This window comes from Alligator sinensis, unplaced genomic scaffold (genome assembly GCF_000455745.1).
Source record: "Alligator sinensis unplaced genomic scaffold, ASM45574v1 scaffold221_1, whole genome shotgun sequence".
Lineage (NCBI taxonomy): Eukaryota > Metazoa > Chordata > Crocodylia > Alligatoridae > Alligator > Alligator sinensis.
This window is the reverse complement of record NW_005841948.1, coordinates 276,744-293,486: the sequence shown is the minus strand read 5'-3', so window position 1 is coordinate 293,486 and position 16,743 is coordinate 276,744. Positions and strand designations below refer to the sequence as shown.

Genomic DNA, 16,743 nt, shown 5'->3' with positions numbered 1-16,743 from the left:
CCTCCTGACTCAATGAAGGTGGAGCATCAGCCAATTATATGAAAGACAGGCTTTAAAACAGCCTTATATTTCTATGTTAATGCCACGTTGTTGCCAAAGTTTTAGCCCACAGACTGGCTGACAGCCCATCCTGAGCCACAAAAGCCACAGTAAGGTTTGGAAACAAACTCTTTACATCTTGTGGTACAGAACTGATTCAACAACAATTTAATTCCCCTAAGGTCTATGGAAGTACACTAACATTCACGTACTTAACCAGAAAGCAACATGACATGAGAGATCCTATTTTAAAGAATCATCTCATCATCTTATTCAAAATCTATTTAAACTCTTTCTTTTGCAACTCATTCTTGAATGAAATTAATTCCTGTTCAGAGTAGCAGCATGGGCACAATACCTGCGTAAGTCCCACAAACTGAAGTAGTGCACTTAAGCCTTGAGCAATCCAACTTTGTGGATTTCTCTGAAAGTTAAGTCATTCATAGCCCTATTGCTATTAACTTCATAGACCTCTGCATAACTTCGATTTTCATTTGGTTTAAAACAGACTCTTGGAAAACTGTTTCCTTCTTTCCTGAAGGCTGGTTTTCTTTCTTACATCATGTGGGCATTGCAGAGGAAAGCCCAAGTGCTGGTCAAATTAATATTATACACATTTAAAAAGTAAACACTTAGGGCCAGATCAAATGAAGAAAATTAAACACCTAATTACCACTCATGTACTCAAATAAAATAGTGCAATCCAAAAAAAGTCTTCATTCAGCTGCTTGCCTAATCTTATTGTTAGAATGTAGAAGATGTGGGTTTGACAGAGCCATAGCCAGGCATTTTGGCACTGGTGCAGGTCATGTCCAGAGTGTTCCCCTTAAACATTACTACAGGGGTTGTGTCAACTGGGGGTATGCATACCCCCAGGGGTACTTGGGAAGGCCCTATGGCAGGGGTGGGCAATTATTTTGGGCAAAAGGCCGCTTACTGAGTTTTGGCAAGCCATCGAGGGCCACATGACAGGCAGCCAGGGACAGATAAATATGAATTTTCTTAATTTTGGGGGGCCCCACAGGCTGGATAGAATGGCCTAGGGGGCCGCATCCGGCCCCCGGGCCGCATTTTGCCCACCCCTGCCCTATCGGTTACATGCAGGCGGGCAGGGACAGAGCACTGCCACCCACCATGCCACTGCCTCCCAGGAGCAAGGCCAGGGTGGGGTGAAGGCAGCAGCACCCCACTGCAGGCTGGGGGTAGGGCAGAGCTTGCACCCCCAACCCCACGCTGTGCACCCCATACTCCCCCTTCCCACTCTACGTCCAGGGATACACTTACTAAAAAAGGTTGACAACCCCTGCATTACTACACAACAAAATGTATTATGGATTCTCTGTGCGTAAGCACCTGCTAGGTTTAAAGGAGGAGCAGAACATAGAACAAATGTTGCAAATTCATTTATTTCCATCAAGACTGCTCAGACACGGTTGTCTTTGCACAACTTATTTGCATCCCTGTCATATGCCTGCCCTCTAAATTATAATGCACCCAATCCAAGTTTTGCTAGTTGATTTAAAATTTCTGCAGCTAGTCCCCTTCCACATTTTTCCTTTCTGATCAATAAACTCAATACAACTCTCCTCAATAACACATTCGTTTCCTTCAGTGTTTACATATCTCAGAATTATGGTCATTTGCTCTATATGGGAGATATCTGGGATAAAATTGAACATGCTGAAAAAGTGTTTAGCGTTTTTAACATAAGAAATTATTTCTGACCTGACATAAAAAACCCATAAGGTGAATGAGTGTATTTTGTATAGTAAGTGGAAAGTCTGTAAGACCCACCCTACCTGCTTGTATTTAAATATATAATTGTTAAAGGTGGATTGTAATAGCTAACCAGTTCTAACATATTTAGGAACACCACTGTAGAGTTTCCTAATCTTGTCCATAAACCCTCTTCAGGCCAACTTGCTTTTAGCACCAAAGAGAAACACATCCACAACCATTTTGAGAATGTCTCCCCATTTTGGCTCTTCTCTCATGATTAGTCCCTATGTATCATGATCTATCATGTTACCATGTATCCAGAGTGCCAAAAACCTTCTGACCTGTTATGGTCTTTCTGAGTTCTTTACAACAAAAGAATTGCTCTATTATTTTTCTGTAGTCAAAATATCCATGAAAGCTAAGAGCTGGCATCTGCTGAGGGGTTCCTTGAGTCTAAAGAAGTTGAGAATCACTGAATGAAAAGGCTGAAAAGAGACACCTTTATTATTAGGAAAAGATGGAATATGAACAATGTACAGAAAAATCCAGTGGTGGGTGGCACTCTGGCTGCCTACAGAGGGTAATTTCAGGCACACAGGACTTCCCCCCCACCTCCTAGTACAGCCTGCCCTATCCCCACCTCCTTGCAGGCAGACTGGGACTTTCCAACCCATTCATGAGACACCACCCCCATGCAACAAGAGAATTCACCAAGCATTACAGTGGAGCCACCTTTTCCACTGATCCTGTTCTCACCACCCTCATAAAGATTACAGACTGGAAGCAGCCACTATTACTGCTGCCAGCCATTTCATTTGCACTTCTGGCTCCACCCTTGCCATGGTACTGGAAGGTGAACCCCATCCAGCTGAAGGAGGCACTGGACCTGGATCTGGCACCTCTTAGATGAAAGCTCATTGTGTAAAGAGCGGTAATGACACCACTATGGGTTGCACTTCTAAAAGAGATCAGTAAGCCTCTCAGTTCTTAAAAAAACCACTGCAGATGAACACTTTCAAAAACAGGCCTCTGAACTCAGGATCTTGAGTGGAAAGAGCCACCTGCATGCAACCTTGATTCAAGTACCAAAGATCCGGAGTGGCAGTAGGCATTGAGAAACACCCTAGTAGATAGCTTTTCCTATTGGCTAACTCCAGGTGTCTCTCTGCTCAGTGCATGGGTAGTTGGATACCATTTTGAAATGCTAACTCTCCCATGCATTATACAGGAATGCTATGCACCTAATACAGGATTCTAGACTGCCCCCTGGGACTAGACACTTAAAAATATAAGCCTTTAACTTCTACGTACATAAATCTCTTAGAGGGAGTCAAGTCCTTAGGTTGGCAGCCTTTTCAGAGCAGCGGGCTGAAATAATGCATATCAATCTGAGGTGGTCCAATGCTTCTAACCCAGCCACTGCCACTTCTCCCTGGTGCTGAACTGCCACTGCTGAACACACAACTTGGCTGCTGAATGCTGCAAAATCCCTCCCTCCCCACCCTCCACCCCCAAATGCCACCTATATTTGGGCTTTTCAAATCAGGTGAAATATCCTGGTAGGCTAGATCTTACTTATGGGCCTTTGGCTGTCCGCCCCTGCCTTACTGGATATGGCCCTTAAGCAAATTTAGGACGAAAACCAGATTGTTTCAAGTGCTGGATTTATTGGCATTGTGAAAAAAATCTCATAGTGGGATACTTGTGCTTCCCATCACATCACATTTTAATTTTCTGATTTCTTTTTATTCATACAACAGTTTCTCATATGCTCTTTAGTTTTGGGATAACTTTTCTCTGCAGCCTAGCTATAAAAAAAGACAAAACTACTTCTCACTTCCAAAACAGAGCCATTCAGTGATAGTTGCTTAACCAAAAGGAGCACACTTCTTACCTTGCTTTCCTTAGACCCCCAAAATTAACTGTGTGCAGTCAGTCATCTCACCTGAAATCCCAACTGGCTGTTCTAAACCTTCACAGTCTTTCAGTTAGTAAGCTTCCTGTTTACACTCCTGTTAAAAAAGTAGTTTCTAAGCATCTGCCACATATCTTTTGATATAAATACAGGTGAAAGAATATATTACTTGTTACCCAATACATGTATCACTTGTTATTTAATACTTGGTTGGGGGATAAGGTATAGGAAGGGAGGGAGACGAGGGCACAAAATATAGTTTGTGCTATATCCTCTTCTCATGTAAATGTGCACAAAAAGGAAAAAACAACAGCTAGCTTTATTGCCAACAATAGCTTTGCTAAAATGATCAGTATTAGGATAATCCTACAATGATGAGAACTGCTTTCTGCATGCATTTAATACATTTAGAAGTTACCATGAGAAAGGATGACATGTTGAGATTCCAAACAAGAGAGCTAGAAGTTAAACAGCTACAGGTGCAAATATAGTTAACAAGAGTGGAAAAAAACCTAGAAAAGATAATGTTCCACTATTGCAAACCTTCCTGCATTGAAGAGATGAACCCAGTTTAATCTCAGATAATGGTTTCCAAAACAAAGTTTTTGGATTACTAATGGAAAGGGGAATATTTAATGGTGGTCTACAGACAGCTGGCTGGTCACATGGTACTGGCTTCTCTTCTTGTATCCAGTTGTTAAAATGCACTAAGAAAGCTAACAGCATATTCAGTATTTTCCTAACGCATTTTCCTTGTAAACAACTCAGGTAGCTGCCACAAGGATATTGTTCTGTTCCCACGACTAGGGACAGACATTCAAAAAACTTGAGCCTGAATTGATTAAGCAGGTTAGTCTAAGCTGCACAGTTTGAACCAATTAACAAATGGACAGACATGCACTTTTGAATCAAGAAATGCAGCCACATGCCTGCAATGGCTCAAGCCAGAAGCCAGGGGGCACTAGAGAATGCCTGCCAACCACTGCCAAAGGGGAGGGGAGACAAGCCATCCAAAAAGCTCTCACACCTCTCTGTTGGAGTGGAGGGGTTGTGGCTAGGCACCAGCCCTGGGCTAGCCCACTGGAGGGTGGGGAAAAAGTCCTTTCTCTGAAAACGTCCTCTCTCTGAAGCAAGCATGTATTGAACACTACAATTTACAACCTCAAGCACACAATAAAGAACAAAAGTCTTTACCTAAGCTAAAATATAGCCGAGTAAAACACAGTGAGACTACACATAACATAGTCTAACTTAAAACGGAATGTAAAAAATCAAAAAGACAAGACAAAGCCTTGTTAGGTAATCCTGAGGGCACAGTGTCTCCTTACAACCAGGTATTCAGAAAGTCTTTATTTATGTATTTCCACCTTTTACAAGTTCTGCTTTATAATGTAATTGTACCCCTCTGCATTCTTTGGTCAAGCTGTACGCAACCCTCAAGGTGTCTGGGACCCCATCCTGTTCCCTTAGCTCCATCTGCCAACACCTCCCACCTCTCAGTCTGCTCCTGCAGGGCTTGGCACCAGCACACTGAGAAGGGGAAGGGGGCATTAAAGCCCCTCCCAGACCCCAACAGGTGTTTGCCTGGAGTGGGGGGAAGTTCCTCTCAGGCTGTTGCCCTGCCCTGCCCAATGCTCCTGCCCCCTCCACTCCAGGGGGGAAAAGCCTGGCAGGGGCTGCCCGCGCCCCCTCAGACAGACCTGGCTGTGATCCCCAGCCAGGCTTTTCACTCCCACCCCCTTTCTAGCCTGAGCAGTGAGGGCTGGATGATGAACAGAGAGGCAGAGCCAGCTCTGCTTTCTGGAGCAGACAGCACAGCCCAGTCCAGGCCTGGAAAGCATACTGGGGAACCCTGATTTAAACTTACACCAGGAGGGATTCTGGGACAGAAGTTCCATAAAACAGTTTGACCCAAATTAGTTAAGCCTGATACTACCTTCAACCAACTTTGTCTTAAACCACTTTCAGCCATTTTGAAACTGGTTTATGTGCACTGAACTTTTGTTCTGTTACAGGCTTAAACTAATTTTCAACCACTTAAACTGATTTATGTATAACTTCTGTCCCTAGCCTGGGAGTATAAACAACGTCTGAGATTGTGAATGTGATAGGTGGTGGGCCTATGGGACAATACTTTGGGCAGGATATTATGGAGTGATCAGTGATAAGAAGTGCCTGCCCAACTTTAAATACTACTAAGGGATCTATTTTTTCACAGAGCAGCTTCCTAAATCTTCAGAATATCATATCACTCAAAGGTATTTATAGCTGGGAAACAAAAACGATTGGTTATTTAATTATGATCTTAAAGCTTCTTGCTTTTTTAAACACTCACATTCATAGATATAGATTTCTTAGGTCTGTATCATCCACTTTTAAGACTGACAATTATAACTGTACATTTCAAGTTGATCAACTTCGGTGCTTACTTAAGGACTAAGAGCAGGCAGCTGGCAGATGCAAGCCAGCCATGGTGAGGTGGCCATTTTAGATCTCAGCTCTCAGGGCTAAGGCAGCAGTTTGCTGCAAGCAGCCGAGGAGCAATAACACCTGGCTGAGCTGCTGCTCACAGAACACCTTGGCAGTAAGGGAGGAACTATGGGGATGGCAGGAGCTTCCCACAGACCCAGTGAGGTCCAGAGCTCCAAGAAGAAGGTTTTGGCTTAGTCAGAACAAGGCCCTCCCTGAGCATGGGGCTAATACCTGGTAGGCCTACAAGGGGGCCAGGCAAGACCCAGAGTAGAAGAGGGCTCTCTGATGGGACCCAGGAGGGACCCCACTCTGGAGTATGGGCTCAGCAGCTGCTAAGTTGACTCTTTGATCCCTCACACTGGTTAATGCAAGAGGACCAGGGCCAAAGGGCAATTAAGCCCAATGCAAGGGGCAGGCCAGGGCCACTGTGAGCTATCTGGCACCCGACTGGTCTGAAAGTGGCACCAGAGCCTGCAAGGAGGGGGGACATCACAGCCAAAGAGGGTAGGGGTCAGCTAGCATGCAGGTTGTTATAAGATCAGAATGGGGCCAGAGTGAGAGCTAGACCCAATCAGAGAGAGCCCAAGAACAGTATACAGAAGCCCTAATGAGGAGCCAGACCAGGGCAGATAGGCCTGCTTGATCCAGGGTAAGACCCAAAACTGTACCCTGCCAGGGAAGGGTGGTCTGGTGGGCCTGTCCATGGCAGGACAGTCCCCCAGAAATGCTAGGCCAGCTACCTCCCTTGTGAAAGGCGGGTAGGGTCACCTGACAACCCCAGACCCCACCATCTGATGCGTCACAAAGACCAGAAGGTAGCAGGGCCAGGCACGCCTATGCGAGAGACACCCGAGCCCTTGGGAGTGCAAGATCCCAGTGGTAGTGAGGCCATGTAAGCCCACTTTGACAGGCACCTGAGCCTGTGGGGGTGTAAGACCCTGATGGTAGTGAGGCCAGGCACACCTATGGAGAGCCACCTGAGCCCGTGGGGATGTAATACCCTGAGGCCCCAGCACAGGGGCCAAGTTTAGGCCCCAGTGAGTGGAGCAGAGTAGTTACCCCAACGAAGGGGTGCAGTGTCCAGGCCCCAGAGAAGAGGGTGTGTGCTGAGGCCTCAGGAATTGGGCAATTAGGCCCAGGTAAGTCTTGGGATGCCTGAGACCACAAGTGGACCTGAAGCTGAGAGGGTGAGTAATTGGCCTTATTAGAGGGTGTGAATGAGGAGTTACCCAGCAAAGGACTTGAGTCAGAACTCCACCTAGGGCAAGGTGAATTGGCTGGTCACAGCTCAAATGAGGGTCATGGGAGTGGCCCGAAAGGTTGCACCAGGGCCAGTCAAGGAGTGCGAGTAGGCAAGCCTGATGGTTTACAGGAGCTATTCAAGGGAGCAGGGGCAGGACGAATGTGGTCTTGTGTGGGACAGCAAGTAAGAGGCCCAGCGAGAGTGGGCAGAGTGCTAGAGGCCTGGTGAGAGCAGGTGGTGTTAATGAGACCCATTGGGGTGGAATGATAGGATGAATGTTTGAGGCCTAGCAAGGGGCTGAGTTTGGCCCGGCCTTCAGCCGGAGCAAACAGCAACTCAAGGAAGACACTTGCAAGGCATGGGACATGATAAGGGAAGGTTGGAGCTGTGTACAAACCCCTAGGCATCACAGTCTTAAATAGGCAGCCTCCCGCTTATTGTAACACCAGTTGACTTTACATCTAAGGTGTGGCAAGCGAGACTGGGCAGACTGCCCTAGACAGGTTGGTGGGCCAGTATTGTGACCAGGCCTGAGAGATTGTCTTCTGTTACAATGATGTTTGGAAGCTTACTGAGCAACTTGCGTTTTCCATTAATTTAAGTGAGTTTGTGAATGCTCAGAACTTCTGAAAGCCACCCCATTTGTGTGTCAGTGCCCAGAGCCTATAATAAGGTACCCAACTTGGAGAATATTAATCTGTAATGTATTGCATATAGCAATTACTAGCTTATCTCATGGTTTGCCTACAACAGATAGAATTCAGTTCAAATTAGATGGGGGTGAAAATATTTTGCCTATTTTAAACCCCAATCTAAAACTATGGTTTGGAAAGTTAGAACAGTTACTTTACTGGATTACTTTACTGGTTTTTCCACACACAAAAACCTCTCTCCTGATCATCATGGATTTCTTTAAGCTTAATATCCTCCAGTATGGCTACTTCAAAGGCCTTTTGTCTTCCTCACATATAAAAAGAAATTTCAGGTATTTTGGCCAGCATCCTTTGGCCTATAAAACTTAAGATACCTTTCAAAGTGTTCTAGACTTAAACTGACCTGTAATCAGTTCAGCTATTTGTGTATTTCTCTACATGTCAACCTTAACCACATTGCTTACATTGAAGCTCTATCTCTTTGATTGGGATGTTCCCATTTAGGTTACTGATAGCCACCTACACTTAAAAGGCACCCAACTGTTCCCTAAAACATGAAAAGGACAAGTTCAGGAAGACAGGTTAACGGGAGATGCTATTTCAGTACAACATTTTTGTATTTCTACCACTGTTTGTTTCATGGCATTTAATTTCAACTAAGCAAAACCAAACACAGATGTATTTGTTGAGTTTATGTTTTCAAAAGAGAACAGTAATGTGATGGTGAGAGAACTTAACAGAGGGGTGGGCAAAATACGGCCTGTGGGCTGGATCCAGCCTGCCAAGGGATTTTGTCTGGCCCATGGCAAGTCTCTTGGCCCTGCCCAGCCCAGACAACAGCTGGCGCATGTGGCTGGTCCTGCCACCCCCAGGCACGCAGCAGGGTGGGATGTCGGACTTGCTTTCTGGCAGCACTGGCAGTGGTGGCTCCTTCTGGCTGCTGCCAGACTTGGCCCTGCTTCCCAAGCACCCTGGCCCATCTGCCCCATACCCATTGCTGATGGAGGGACCTGCGCGGGAACAGCATGTGGCTGGGAAGATGGGATGGGGCCACAGGTGGGTGGGGAGCAGTATCCAGAAGCAGGATAGGTAGGTGGGGCTGGGATCACGAGGCAGTGATAGCGTGGTGGCCGGGGCCAGGGTCTGAGGCAGGGCTGCAATCTGCTGCCTACACATTTCCTACATTGGGCCTCAGTTCCATGAGCAGGGGTGTGCACAGAATGTATCATGGCCCTGCCTCAGGACCTAGCCCTATGCTGTCACCACATCAAGATCCCAGCCACTCCCACGCACTCCTGGATGCAGCTCCCTGCCCACCTTTGGCATCGTCCCATCCACCTGACCATGCATGCTTCCCACGTGGGTCCCGGACAGTCTATGTGGAGACTCCAGGATCACAGGACAGTGACAGCACAAGGCCGGGGCCCAGAGCTGAGCTGCAATCCCCAACCTGCACGCCCCTGACTGTGGAACCAGTGCCCATTGCAGGGACATGCAGGGAGTGGATCATGACTCTTCCCCAGCCCCCTCGCTGTCCCCACAGTCCCAGCCCCAGCTGCCCATCCTGATCCCAGATGCCACTTCCTGCCCACCCATGGCCCCATCCTGTCTGCCTGGGCTTGTGTGGAACAGAGCTGCTTAGGAAGTTTTGGTGAGCTGTTGCCGGGGGGGGGCATGGCACTGCACATGACAGCTCACCAAAACTCCTTAAGTGGCCCTTGAGGCCAAATAATTTGCCCACCCCTGACTTAACTACTCTGAGGAAGAAACTATTTGCCACGAATACTACTGCAAACCATGTTACTACTGGTATAATAAAAGACATTGTGAAACACAATTCAACCAAAAAAAGGTTGTTAAACCAGGGTCTATCCTAGGAAAAATAGAAAGAAAGTAGTATAAAAAGGTGATCAGTTATTTCTATACTGTTCTAATTAAATACAAGTGTTGGTTCCTTTAGTTGCTAAATTGCAATCAGCAATGAAGCTAATTTGTGTCTGACCAAGACACTTACAGTAACTGATTACTTACAGATGCCAAATCTCCAAGTGAATTTTTTGCCACCTGTTTTCAATTTCAGGACTGGCGGTCTTGCACTTTCAGAGTTTACTGACCTATTATAAGGTTGTACCATCTGTTGCTTTATTTTCCATGTTCAATCAGTACTTTTCACAAGACATCCACCAGAACACCACAAAAGATGATGATATTTCTTTCCTTGTATAGAGATGCATACAAACAACTTAGCAACTTTTCTCTACAGAATGCATAAGTTATATTTTAAATGCTGGTTAATCTGCTTTGTAAATAGCCCCAATTTAGAGTGTGAATATATAGGTGTTATTTTGTAATAATCCAGTTATTTATACTGGATTTCAACTATGTATTATTTAGTTCAACCATTGAAAATATTCTGTACATAAATGTGAAGCCAGCACTAATTCAGTGAAGCTCACTCAGTTGAGCTTTATCACATGAAACAAAGATAAGACAGACAGGCCTAATTTTTTCCACTGTTTTTAATCATTGCTGTGTCTGCTTCTTCCCTCAGACCTGATGCCTTGCATTTGAAAGCATGTCTAACTTTATCCCAACCATGTAGTTGGTCCAATAAAAGGCATCACCCACAAAAATCCATACCTCATGCATATATTTTTTTCCATTGTGCTTTTTTTCATGGTGGAACTTAAGTCTTGCTTGTATTTCAAAAATCACCACCAGTTTTATATGAGACAGGACTCATTTGCAAAATTATTTTCAGGCTTTTATTTCTGTAATAGCTATTATTAGTTGGTGTACATCAAAGTACCCAACTATGAAAAACACCTGCTCGATTATCAAGCCCAAAGGACATACTGTAGTCCTTTAGAGAATGTACTGTATACCAAGCTGATATCAAATCTGGACTTTCATTTTACTGTACTAAAAGAAAAAAAATAATCTTCACTACTTAAAACACTATTTGAAACATCAAGTCTCATGGACTATGCAATTCTCTTATTGCAGTTAATAATGTGTATTGCCAAGCATCTAGGAGCCCTGGTCATGAATCAGAACCCAGTTGTGCTAGATGATGAACAAACACAGACCAAAAAGACTAGCCCATAGCTCCTCTCCCTCCCAGGTATGGTCTTATCTATGTGCTTCAATCACAGTGCTTTAAGCTCTAAGGAAAAAGGCAAATTCATTGAGGTAAATTCTGACCTCAGTTAAACTTTCACTTTTAGTAAAATTATAGAGAATTATCACTACATAGAATGAAACAAAGTAACAAAACAAACAACCCTTAAAAACAAAGAAGTGGGGAAAATTATGTAGATATTTTACAGTATGGCCCCTCCAATATCTTTCCATGTTATGGCCCCAAGCATGAACTAAGGAGACATTATTAGTCTTCCCAACTGATCACCCACTTTTGGGTTACTTGAAATCTTCCCTCCTCTCCAGAGTTAACTGCTGTGGGGACCTAACCATTCATATGCCTTAGAATCATAGACAACCAGGGTTGGAAGGGACCTCAAGAGGTCATCAAGTCCAATCCCTTGCTCAAAGCAGGACCAGCCCCAGCTAGATCATCACAGCCAAAATTTGTCTAGCTGGGTCTTGAAAACCTCCAAGGATGGAGATTCCACCACCTCTCTGGGTAACCTGTTCCAGTGTTTTACTACCTGCCTAGTAAGAAAATTCTTCCTAATATCTAACTTAAACTTCTCTTGCTGCAATTTGAGACCATTGCTCCTTGTTCTGTCATCTGCCACCACTGAGAACAGTCTAGCTTTATCCTCTTTTGAACCCCACTTTCAGGGAGTTGAAGGCTGCTATTAAGTCCCCTCTCGGTCTCCTCTTCTCTAGACTAAATAAGTCCAGTTCCCTCAGAAGTCATGTCCTCCACCCCTGCGCCACTTTTGTTTCCCTCCACAAGACTCTCTCCAATATCTCCACATGTTTTCCAGAATGGGGGAACCCAAAACTGAATACAGAACTCCAGATGTTCCATCACCAGCACTGAATAGAGGGGAATAATTGTTCCTCTTAACCTACTGGCAACACACACGCCAATGCAGTCCAGTATGCTATTAGCCTTCTTTGCAACAAGGGCGCACTGCTGGCTCATATTCAGTTTATTGTCCACTGTAACCCCCAGGGCCTTTTCTGCAGAGCTGCTGCCCAACAAGTCAGCTCCCAGCCTGTACCGATGAATGGATTTGTTCTGTCCTAAGTGCAGGATTTTGCATGTTGAACCGCATGAGATTCCTTTTGGTCCAATCCTCCAACTTGTCTAGGTCACTCTGAATCCTAGCCTTATCCTCCAGGAACAAAAAACAGTATAACAAAACTGTGATTCAATCAGCCACGTGTCTCCAGAGTGCTTTTCAAACTGCCATTATGGCTCAAATACTGATGCTGACAGAAACAGAATTCTTGTTTTCCCTATAATAATCTGATTACCCTTCTGTCATAATTTGAACATCTCTGCTATAGAGTTCAATCTCTGTAATAAAGAGAGATTTTGGCAATGGTTTGAAGCCATCCGTTTGTCTTCCACTTACAGCATTCTGGCAGCCAAAAGTTAGAGATGATGTTAGCCCATTCACTGAGGAAAATTCTGACCTCAGTAACACTAATGTAAACCTAGAAGAATCTACCGACTTCAGTGGACCTATTCCCAATACACAGCAGTTTGCCTGAGATCAGAACCTGACTCCGACTGCTCACAGAAAGCAGCAAATGTCATGGAAAAGAGGCCAGATGAACCAATGAACATATATCCCTAAGGCGTAAAACCAAGGTGCAAATATTGTGTCAATACTTCTGTGATGATCCAACACAGTAATGAGAAATTTCCATTAATTGTAATGTACACAACAGAACTAACAATATAAACACCATAAAGTATAAGGCACTGCAAAATTCACATGAAAAATAAGTGTAGCAATTTCTTGGTCTTCACTAGAAAGATCAGAAGAATAGAAGCTGTTTACTGCTTCAGTACAGCAATTATAATGTAAGGTTAGCCAACGTTTCCAGTAAAGTATGCTTCCATCCCTGCAATTCCTAATCATCTCTGACATTCTTTTTCCTGAGTTTGTTCCTCAGAGAGCTAGCTGTCCAAAATACCAGCAGAGCTACTCTCAGTAAAAGGCCAAAAGATCACATGCTCTGCTTTTCAGATTCAGTTAACTAAAACTAATTTACACAGTGTTCCTAAAAAACCTCCTGTTCCCCACCCAACGGTGTAATTTTGATCTCAAACAAAAATAAGGACATTTCTGGAAACTAAACATTTGAATTAGAAACAGTAAACCCCCAGGAAAAACATCCTTTCCTTTACTTTGTTTCTTTGGCGACTTGGCTAATAAAAGCCAATACAATGGCAGCCAAGCTTTGGACTAAAGAAAGGACATCTGCAAGGATTTGGCCCTGATTCAAAACTCTCACTGGCTGCAACTGAGTTTGGAGCAGGCCCTTAGTAAGAAAAATAAAATCCTGGTCCAATGCAAAGGTCAGCTAGTATGGCCCTCTCTGGCCTTCTGGGGTCTCATTCCTGTGATTGGATATTCAGGACCCAATGCGAGACCAAGAAGCTCATCTCTCAGTTTGAGATTTAAAAAAAATACTGAATAGATGTTCTGTCATTCCCATATTAGGCATCTGCTATTCATGGTATTCTACAAGACGCTATTGTCGTTTCTTATTATTCATTTTACACAAGAGGTTAAACAAAAGAAATACACATTAATGTTTTTGCTGATAAAAATCAAAGCAAAAAAGAGACAAAATAGCAGATATCACGCATACTTGAATTATTTTTGCCATTATTTCCCTTTTTCTAGAACAATATCAAAGCTTTATATTAATATTTTGTCAAAAACTGAAACATTTTTACCAGCCTCATTATTACATTTTCAGACTAAAACAGACATTGAAAAATTAACCTCTTCCTTCACTGCACTGGCTTAGACAGAATCCCTATCCATTAATTATTATTTATCCCAAAGTAGTGGGTCCAGTTAGAACTCTGTTTGATCATACAGTGTAGAAGTTATTTCAGCTCTGTCCCCATATCATTTCAAAACTTTTCGCCACCTAATGGTTATAGTGTAGTTTGAGACTATAATTAAGGTGCAGGTATAGTCACAATTATACTAGAAAATAGAATACTATCTTGATAGTACTGAGCAACAATTTTATTTTACTCTTGGTCCCCTAATATTCTTCTGCCTTCAGTTTAAATGGATGCATAATAAGAAGCAAGGTTACTGGGAAGGATTATTACTTCATCTCCTTCTCAAAAAAAGGGGAACATTTTTTGTATTTTACCATTTTTCCCTGAAGACCTATTTAATCTGCATAAAGGATAATGTCAGGAACTGCTTGCTGGTACAATAAAGAGTTTTCTCAAAAAGCTGTTTTAAGGCCTTACTATTAAATTATTTCATGCTTATTTATTTTAGTATGAACAGTTGGAACTTAAATATTCCCTTACCATGTTTACAATCCAGACTTTGCAGCACTGTGTTCAGTTGAACCAGATACCAAAACATTACTAAAACCAAAGTGCAGAAGACTTGTTTATTTTCAAGGCCTCAAGGGAAGGCAAGAATGAAGGCAGGAAGGAAGGCAGGAAGACCAGTCAACATAAATATAAAAAAAAAACAAAAGAGGATTTAGAAATTTATCCAGATTAATAGCAACATTGAACACACTAATTCAGATATATATCATTTAAAACTTATTTTTAAAAGATTCTGCCAGGTTTTAAATAATCTAACAGAATATGGAATGCAGAGTCATGACAGGGAATACAGGCAATAACATATCTAAGATGGAAAAATTAATTAATTAAAATATAAACTCATTCATAAAGAACAAGAAGATTTATGCCATCCATGCCTTAAAAGCCTACCTGGAAACAATACCAGTGGTTGAAAGGGAAGGCCTCAACACAACAGCTGCAGCAGTGCTTCCTTTTGGGTGTGTCTACACGTCACCATATAGCAACGTTGCTATAGCAGTACTAAAGCATGGTGCAGTATGGGTGGTTACTGTGCCATGTTCACAGCGCATGGTTAATTTTGCCACTACATTGCCACAGTGGAACACAATAACTGGGGAGTGCGCCACTACAACTGGGGAGTGTACTGCTACAGTGACATAGCTGGTGATCACGTGTAGATCCATGTCATTGCTTTTGAAAGTACTAAAGCACAGCACAAAATGGGTGGTTACTGAGCCATGCGCATGGCACATGGTTAGATTTTGCCTCTATGTTGCCATAGTGGCATGCAATAACTGGCGAGTGTGCTGGTACAAGTGGGGAGTGTGCTGCTATGGCAACATAGCTGGTGATCATGTATAGACCCGCGTGATCGTTATGTTGCAATAGTGCACCATACAGTGACGTACAGCAATGTGTAGATGCATCCTTTGAGTAGCAAAAATGCAAGCATTGCTACAGGAGACAATTACATTCAAACATAAACCATTTCCCTGGAAATTGAAGTACCCCTTCAAGCAGTTTTTACCCCAAAAAGGGGGGAAAAAAAGAAAAAAGAAGCTAAACTTTTATGAAACCCACTAGGGATTTCTCTAGTGCTTTCAGTTTTACATGGACATTGCTACAAGCCATGAACAGTTGCATCCAGTCATTAAGTATATATAAGTCCACCTTCTATCCCCATTTCTGTTGGATAATGTTAGGGTAGATAAAGCAGCTGACTCAGGTGGATTGCTGTCTGTAGGCCTGGTGAAAGTGAAGAATTTTTAAGAAGGATGTTACATAGAAGAAAGTAGGTGAGCAGTGTCTGGTGTGTACTGAGGCTCAGGGGTCATTTCCATTTTCCCCACATGAGCTGAACTTGAGCCAACAGCAGCAAGCCTTTTAGTGCATCATAAGGAAAAAGCCAACCTATTAAATAGGTACTTTGCATCAGTCTTTCATCAGTCCCATGGGACGCCCATGCCCGCTACAGGGCCGGGAAGTCCGGGTGAGGGTGATCCCCTGCCCTCCATTAATGCTGACTTTCTGAAGGAACATCTTGAGAAGCTGGATACCTTCAAGTCAGCCGGCCCTGACAATCTTCACCCCAGGGTACTCAAGGAGCTGGCGAGCATCATAGCCCAGCCTCTAGCATGGATCTTTGAAAACTCTTGGAGCTCTGGTGTAGTGCCCGAAGACTGGAAGAAGGCCAATGTGGTGCCTATCTTCAAGAAAGGGAGGAAAGTGGATCCAGCTAACTATAGGCCCATCAGCCTGACTTCTATCCCGGGGAAGATCTTAGAAAAGTTTATTAAAGAGGCCATCCTTAATGGACTGGCCGACGCCAACATCTTAAGGGATAGCCAGCACGGGTTTGTTGCGGGTAGGTCTTGCTTGACCAATCTCATTTCCTTCTACGACCAGGTGACCTATCACCTGGACAAGGGAGAAGAGATTGATGTCATATATCTTGACTTCAAAAAAGCCTTCGATCTGGTGTCCCATGATCGCCTCTTGGAGAAACTGGCCAATTGTCGCCTTGGGTCCTCCACGATCCACTGGCTGGAAAATTGGCTCCGGGGTCGGACCCAGAGGGTAGTAATCGATGGAAGTCACTCATCGTGGTGTCCTGTGACCAGTGGGGTCCCCCAAGGCTCTGTCCTTGGACCCATACTGTTCAACATCTTCATTAATGATGTGGACACTGGAGTCAGAAGCGATC

General features: G+C 43.8%; 1 protein-coding gene across 2 annotated transcripts in view; it reads right to left on the bottom strand.

Moving 5' to 3' along the window:
• Positions 1-16,743, bottom strand: part of PLXDC2 (plexin domain containing 2) — a 424,228-nt gene that overhangs the window by 318,511 nt on the left and 88,974 nt on the right. The window contains exon 1 of one of the 2 annotated variants that reach the window (XM_025199723.1): positions 14,529-14,623. The exons of the other annotated variant lie outside the window; for it this stretch is intronic. Within the exon in view, the coding sequence (XP_025055508.1) occupies positions 14,529-14,586 (58 nt within the window). The 5' untranslated portion in view covers positions 14,587-14,623. Of the gene's footprint in view, positions 1-14,528; positions 14,624-16,743 lie in introns of those variants that run through there. 2 annotated transcript variants of the gene reach the window in all.